Below are 7,682 nucleotides of genomic sequence, written 5' to 3'. Positions count from 1 at the left end.
TTCCTCTTGAATCACTCTATCTATTTAAAAAAACCGCATCAAAATCCGTTGCGTAGTTTTAAAGATTTAAGCGCACAAGAGGGACAGAAAAAGCGACTTTGTTTTATACTATGTAGTGATAAAACACTGATTACTTATTATGGTTCATACTACTTGTAGTATCTAAGTACTTAAAAGATCAACCACAGTTTTTTCGAATTCACCTTTCTTAACGAAGTTTTATTAAAATTGTTCGATACGAAAGCCACTTCTGAGTACCGTTTTAAAATAAGTACGGATTATTGTGTGTATTACTGCAATTTTGAGCACAAAACCTCCTACGGCGATCACTGGCCACATGTGTAGTGCAGAATTACTCAATCGCCACACAGTGGGCTAATAAATTGTGTTATGCAATTTTCTCCGTTGCCTGTGTTGTGTAGGATGTAGTATAATGTTGTTATATTTGTGTTGCTTCAGAATGTTATGTGGATTATTTTAGAAGTAATACGTGATGTGGGTCATATCTAAGATACTCCAGGAAAACTGGAAATACTGATTGATCAAAGGCACATAATTTTTTGTATCCCGTGGTCTAGTGGTTAGAGCGTTGGGCTCACGATCTGGAGGTCCGGGCCCGATTCCCGATGGGGACATTGTCAAAATCACTTTGTCATACTGTTCCTTGTTTGGTAAGGGCATTGCAGGCTTGAATCACCTGTGTCTAGGCAAGACAAATAAAATAATGACCTTTTATAATGAAGACAATTTATTTTTGTAGTAGGTACGTTACAAATATTAGGAATAAAGGCTACGACAAGCGCGCGTGTGTCCTCTTCTATATGAAAATTGCGAGTGGTGCGGGGCGTCGCGGTGTGGCAGCGGCCGGCCGCCGCGGCGCCGCTGGTCGCGGTTAATCACCCCGCGCCCGTGCTGCTCGAGGAGTGACGTCATTGTAGACAGCGCGAACATCTTGCCCCCCCTTGAAAGAAGGGCGTTCTTTCAATGATCATCTTGTTTGAGGCTGTTGTTGAGGTTGAGGTATAAGTGGGCACACCTTGTTGACGGCTCGTCGCTCTGTCCCTCTGAACGTTAGGAAGTCAGCCACTCTGACTACTCCATCAGCGCCTGGATATAGTTTTTGTGCTCGACCCAACCTCCATTTTAGGGGTGGAAGGTTTTCCTCCTTGAAGACAACCAGGTCTCCGAGTTGAAGGTTACTATTGCGTAGACGGCCCTTGGTTCGTTGCTGCATCTCTGATAGGTATTCGTGCCTCCACCTCTCCCAGAAGCGTTGTCTCAAGTTTTCAATGAGGATGTAACGGTTCTTAAGTTTCATGTTGTCGCCCGGTGGTGCCGGCAGTGACGTCAGCGGCCGCCCGATGAGGAAGTGCCCTGGGGTCAAAGGAGAAAGGTCGTTGGGGTCATGTGATAATGGAGTTAGGGGTCGGGAGTTGAGGATCGCCTCAATTTGTGTAAAAAGCGTACTCAACTCCTCGAAAGTAAGATTGGCATTTCCTACAATACGCTTAACATGGTGCTTGGCACTCTTTACGCCGGCTTCCCAAAGCCCACCGAATGTAGGAGAGTAAGGGGGATTAAACGTGAATTTAATGCCTTCATTAGCTGTATATTCATAGACAGAACGCAGACTGGATCGCAGCATCCTACCCAATTCATTTTTTGCCCCGACAAAGTTTTTTGCATTATCGCAATGTATATAATGAGGTTTCCCTCTTCTAGAAATGAAGCGTTTAAGACATGCAATAAAGGCTGCGGTGCTAAGATCGCTGACGACTTCGAGATGCACTGCCTTAGTAGAAAAACAAACAAATAAACATAAATAACTTTTTGATACCCGGTTACCACGGCCCTTCTTGCTTGAAATCATGAAGGGGCCGGCGAAGTCAGTGCCGCAAGTCTGGAAAGGATAAAATTCCGTAACTCTACTCGAAGGTAAATCACCGAAAAACGGGTTTAATGTTTTGGCTTTAAGTCTCAGACAAGTTATGCATTTACGAACTATGCTTCTTGCTAATGTTCTGCCTCCTATAGGCCAGAACTGTTCTCTAAACGAATAGAGAGTATGTTGTGGACCTGCATGACCTTGACGCAGGTGTTCAGCTGCCATTAATATTTTTGTTAAGTGGTGTTTGGAATCTAGCAGAGCTGGATGTTTTTTCTCATAATTTAGAGCAGCATTCTTAAGGCGACCACCTACTCGCAGCACACCGGAGTCATCAATGAAGGGAGATAACTGTAAAATGTGTGATTTAGCTTTAAGACATTTACCATTAGATAAAGTTTCAATTTCACTGGAAAAAGATTCGCTTTGAGCCCTTTTTATAAGAAAATTTAGGGAATTTTTAAGTTCTACTTCATTTAACGGAGACTTGTTTTTATTTGAAGTTTTACAATTGGTGATGAATCTAAATACATAAGCAAAAATCCTTTTTAGTTTATTGGCATTTGAGTAATTTTCAAAATTAATGAATTTATGGATTACTTGGCTCTTATGAACTTTAATTTCGGGCAAATCAATTTTTGTATTTGGGTGATTAGGCCATTCCGATTCCGATTTTAAGAGGAAGGATGGACCTTCCCACCACAGAGAAGAATTGATCATGGTGCTTGGCGCTACTCCCCTAGAAGCCATGTCTGCCGGGTTGATGTCCGTCGGTATATGTTTCCACGAGTTTCGGTTAGTGAGCTCATGTATTTCATTCACGCGGTTGCATACAAAAGCTTTAAACAATTTAGGCTGATTTTTAATCCAACCTAACGCAATCGTGGAGTCAGACCAAAAATATTTATCACCAATTTCGCAACGTAATGCGTTACTGACCTTATAGCTTAGACGCGCACCTAAAAGAGCTGCACATAATTCAAGACGCGGAATGGTTACAGGCTTCAAGGGTGCTACACGAGTTTTAGAGCATAAAAGTTTTGTAGTTACGGAATTATGTTCATCAAGCGATCTCAGGTAAATACACGCAGCATAGGCGTCTTGGGACGCATCCACGAAGCAGTGTAGTTCCGTTTTTACCGGAGAGGCACACATGACGTGTCTCGGTACCGATACTGTAAGAAAAAGATTAAGATTATTGATTACCTTTTCCCATGATTTTTTTATTTCGTTTGGGACGGGGTCATCCCATTCTAATTTGAGTTTCCACAATTTTTGCAGTAATACCTTTAAGGTAATTGTGCTAGCGCTCAGAAGGCCGAGCGGGTCGAATATCCTGCAAGTATTTGACAGAATAATTCTTTTTGTTAATGTTTGTGCATTTGTGTCAATGTTTATGGAGAATTTAAGTGTGTCAGTGTTTGGAGCCCACAGTACACCTAAAACACTAGATTCTTTATCTAAATTAAGAATTTTGGATTCTGTTGATGATGAAAATATGTTAGGACAATTAGTACGAAATTTATGAATGGGAAGGCGAGCAGAGGCCAAAGTTTCTGTCACACCTTTATGAATGTGTAGTAATTCATCTTCATTGGACGAACCCGTTAGAAGGTCATCAACATAAAAATCATGTTTTATGACTTCAGAAATTAGGGGATCCGTGCACTCATTTGCTAACTGCAATAAGCATCTTGTGCTTAAGAACGGCGCTGCTGCTGTGCCGTATGTGACGGTGTTGAGTTGTAAGATATTGATGGGTTTTGTATCGTCATCGCGCCACAGAATGAGCTGTAAATGTCTTTGTGACTCATCTATCATGATTTGCCTGTACATTTTTGCTATGTCGCCAGACAGAACATATTTGTGTTGACGGAAACGAATCAAAATGTCAAATAACTCGTCTTGGACTGTCGGCCCTATCGCTTGGATATCATTCAAAGACTTGTTAGACTTAGTCTTAGCTGACGCATCGAAAACGACACGGAGCTTTGTTGTCTCGCTTGACTCCCTTATCACCGCATGATGAGGCATAAAATAACCGAAGGAAGGCTTGTTAATTTTTGTTAAGTGGCCAAGCTCCTCGTACTCGTTAATGAAGTTACGGTAAAGATTTTTTAAATCTAGGTTTTTAATAAATTTTTTCTCAAGGCTTAAGAATCGCCTTTCGGCCATGTAGTATGACTCACCGAGCGATTTTTCAGGATCTTCAAGAAGTGGCATTTTGACTGAAAACCTACCATTTGCCAAACGAGTAGTATTTTGGACAAAATGTCGTTCACAAAACTCATCATGTGGTGACATTGGCGATTTTTGTAAAGAAACCTCCTCAATGTTCCAAAATTTTATTAAGTTATGATTTATGTCTTTAGTAAAGTTACAAAAGGTATTTCTCGGAATGTCTTTACATACGTTAAGGGGACCTGCCACTATCCATCCGAACTTAGAGTCTTGGAGGATGGGCATCCCGGGCCCAATATTGAGTTTATTTGTGGTAATGACATCGAAGAATATTTCTGCACCTAAAAGAAGATCAATTGATGATGGCTGATAGAATTTAGGATCAGCTAACTTAATGTTCGCGGGTAAATTGAGACGCGAAATATCCACAGGAGTATTAGGTAAGTGACCGGTTATGTTAGGCATCACTAAGCATTTAAGAGCGACAGTAAAACGGCCATTTAGAGATTGAATAGTTACTTCACAGCTATCGGACAAATGAATTGGGGCGTTGCTAATGCCGGTAATGCAAAAATCTGTTTTCTCACTGATTATGCCCATTTTATTTTTTAGGTTCGATGTTATAAATGACGATTGACTGCCTGCATCAAGCAAGGCACGGGCCAGGTAAGTATTTTTGGTTTTAGTGTTAACAACTTGTACCATGGCAGTACCTAGAAGAACTTGGCTTGCTGACTGGGCTGCCAAAGAAATAGGTATTGAAGTTGACTGGTAAACTTGATTATTGTCCTTATTTACGTTTTGATCGACATGTAACAGAGTATTGTGTTGTTGTCGACATTCACGACACCTTCCATCCAAGCGACAGTCCTTAACGGAATGTCCACGCCGTAGGCAGTTCAAGCAAAGATTAAGTTTTAAGGCTTCACCTGATCTATCCTCCGGCGAAATTTTTTTAAATTTGTCGCATTCGACAATCCTGTGGTTCTCTTTGCAGAATGGACAAGTGGGGTTATAATTACGATTTGATTTGCCAGAAGCGACAAAACTTTTTTGATTATTTTGTGGAGACGATCTTTTATAATTATCATTATCAGTATATTTAACTTTATTTGATGAAAAAGGTTTATTGATTTGTTTGTCGCTTTTGCCAAAAAATATTGTTTCTAGAACGTCTGCACGTTTACGCAAAAATGCAATAAATTCATCCAAAGATTCTCCATCTAAGGAAGCACTTTTGTGCTCTTCCCATTTTGATAAAGTATTGGGATCCAATTTGCTAGCCATAATATAAATAATGAGAACGTCCCATTTGTCAGTGGGCTGACCCAAACTTTCAAGTGATCTTAAATTTTTAAGTGTATGATCAATCAAAAATTGAATGGCCTTGTGCGACTCACGCGTTAATGGTTCGACGGAAAATAACGCTTTTAAATGGTTATTTATTAAGACTTTTTTATTATCATAACGAGAACATAACAAATTCCATGCCACTTTATAATTTTTTGAAGTAAATTCTATGGATTTTATGACAACAGTTGCACTACCTTCTAAAGACAATCTCAAATAATGAAATTTGTTTATGTCTAAAATTGTTTCATTTGAATTTATTAATGCATCGAAGGTATCTCTGAACTCCAGCCATTTCAAGTAATTTCCATCAAATTTTGGTAAGCTAATTGTGGGTAGTTTGATATTGTTAAGTTGGTTACAGCCCGTTTTTACTGATATATGCGAATGATCGCTGTTACCATCTGATTTGTCTACAGGATTGGCTTTTAAATATGACTCAATAAGTTCCTGAGCAATAGGTATAGAAGAATAGTAAAGATCTTCAAAGATGTCTCTTTCAATTGTATGTTTAATATCTTCGCTTAAAAATTCAATCCTAGTTTGAATTTCATTAAACTCATGAATAACGTTTTCGATTTTGCTTAAACGGAAAATTAATTCTTTGTGTTGTAAACTTGTAATATTTTCAATCGGAATTTGACCTAAAGTTGTAATAAAATTGTTAAATTTTGTTAGTTGACCCTTTTTTGCACCTCGCGAACAAACTAATTCTTTCATTTGCGTACTTTGATCAGTACCGCCACCTTTATCACTTCCGGTAGACATTATCAAGGGCAAATTCAACAAATTAGGCAGGATAATAAATGTGCACCAAACCCCAGTGTTGATTGTTCAACGATCCAATCCCCGTAGCTGCTACTGCACGGTGTGATAGGCCGCCGTGCGGCTGGCGTCACGGTGTAAATGCGTGGACCCAACGCGCCAGCGCTTGATCACGCGCAGTACGTGTGACCGTAGGAATATTATTACCTGGAATTGTTTAGGTAAATTTACGTGAATATCGATACGTAATTAAGATAACTTACGATTTTTAACTAAGGGCATAGGAAGTGACAAGTTGAAGAACGTAGGTAATTGACGGAATTTTATCACAAAGCGGGTGAATTTTAATAAATGAGGTGATATTTCGTATTAAAGTTTAGCTATTAAGAAGAAGCAGACTGCAACGCTTGCGATAGTGGGTACAAAAATACAGAGCAGCTGTATATAGCTTATGAAACGTGAAATTAAAACGTTAAAGTTTATCTATAATGATAAGGTATGCAGGTACCTACGCTGCGCTTTAACAATTATGAGGCACGTAATGATCATATAAAGCGTAGGCAGTCACCATTAAGGCTGTATTATGTATATCGGATTTGGTTACAAGCAAAAACTAATGGATTTTTACCCGCATACAAATTCGATAGCTATTATGTAGGTATATGCAATTTTACTCACTCAGAGATTTATACACTTTCACAATTAAAGGAGGATGGAAAATCAAAGGAACAAGGAAAGAGCACTCCCCTGCTGACACAGAAGTCCCGCAGAACGCCAGGCACTGACTCCTCCAAGATGATATGTCCGTTACGATTACAAATTTGGAATTTTAGACTTCGTAATTCCGAGCCGATTTATCGACGGTCGCCAATATTTGTCTAGGCAAGACAAATAAAATAATGACCTTTTATAATGAAGACAATTTATTTTTGTAGTAGGTACGTTACAAATATTAGGAATAAAGGCTACGACAAGCGCGCGTGTGTCCTCTTCTATATGAAAATTGCGAGTGGTGCGGGGCGTCGCGGTGTGGCAGCGGCCGGCCGCCGCGGCGCCGCTGGTCGCGGTTAATCACCCCGCGCCCGTGCTGCTCGAGGAGTGACGTCATTGTAGACAGCGCGAACAACCTGATTGTCCGAAAATGTAAGATGTTTCCGTGCTTCGGAAGGCACGCTAAGCCGTTGGTCCCGGGCTACTAGCCCAAACACCTCCACCAACTCGCAGTGCTCGAGTATGCTCCATACCCCCTCCGGTTGATTGAGGGGAGGCCTGTGCCCAGCAGTGGGACGTGTAAAGGCTGTTTATGTTATGTAGTGATTATTTAGAAAATATTAATGTTGTATAACGAGTAACAATTATGTTTGCCTCTCTATCCTTTTAAGAATTTAGCATAAAAATAGTACTTAGTATTTAGTAGCACAATATAATTTAGCAGTTGCTAAATACCCCATGCAATAATTCATCACTGTCCATTGGCACCACGCGATGCGTGGGAGTCGAT

The 7,682-nt window shown here is 40.1% G+C and overlaps 1 protein-coding gene across 7 annotated transcripts; it reads right to left on the bottom strand.

Moving 5' to 3' along the window:
• Window positions 1-713: 713 nt before the first annotated feature.
• LOC126375230 (uncharacterized) lies at window positions 714-6,603 on the bottom strand. 7 transcript variants are annotated; one of them, XR_007567547.1, is made up of 3 exons: window positions 4,298-6,603; window positions 2,936-3,060; window positions 714-1,374 (listed from the first exon to the last, which is right to left on the bottom strand). XR_007567547.1 is itself a non-coding variant. In XM_050022128.1 (3 exons), exons 1-3 carry the CDS (start codon window positions 6,182-6,184, stop codon window positions 989-991), a joined length of 3,708 nt encoding a protein of 1,235 aa, XP_049878085.1. In that variant the 5' UTR covers window positions 6,185-6,603; the 3' UTR covers window positions 714-988. The 7 variants fall into 7 exon arrangements, 6 of the variants coding, with proteins under 6 accessions (XP_049878085.1, XP_049878083.1, XP_049878084.1 ...); XM_050022128.1 differs by adding an exon at window positions 1,828-1,900 and having other exon boundaries at window positions 2,936-6,603; XM_050022126.1 differs by having other exon boundaries at window positions 1,828-6,603.
• Between the last annotated feature and the right edge of the window lie 1,079 nt (window positions 6,604-7,682).

The sequence above is a fragment of the Pectinophora gossypiella genome, chromosome 18, assembly GCF_024362695.1.
Source record: "Pectinophora gossypiella chromosome 18, ilPecGoss1.1, whole genome shotgun sequence".
NCBI classification, from domain to species: Eukaryota; Metazoa; Arthropoda; class Insecta; order Lepidoptera; family Gelechiidae; genus Pectinophora; species Pectinophora gossypiella.
This window is presented reverse-complemented; position numbering and strand designations above follow the sequence as displayed.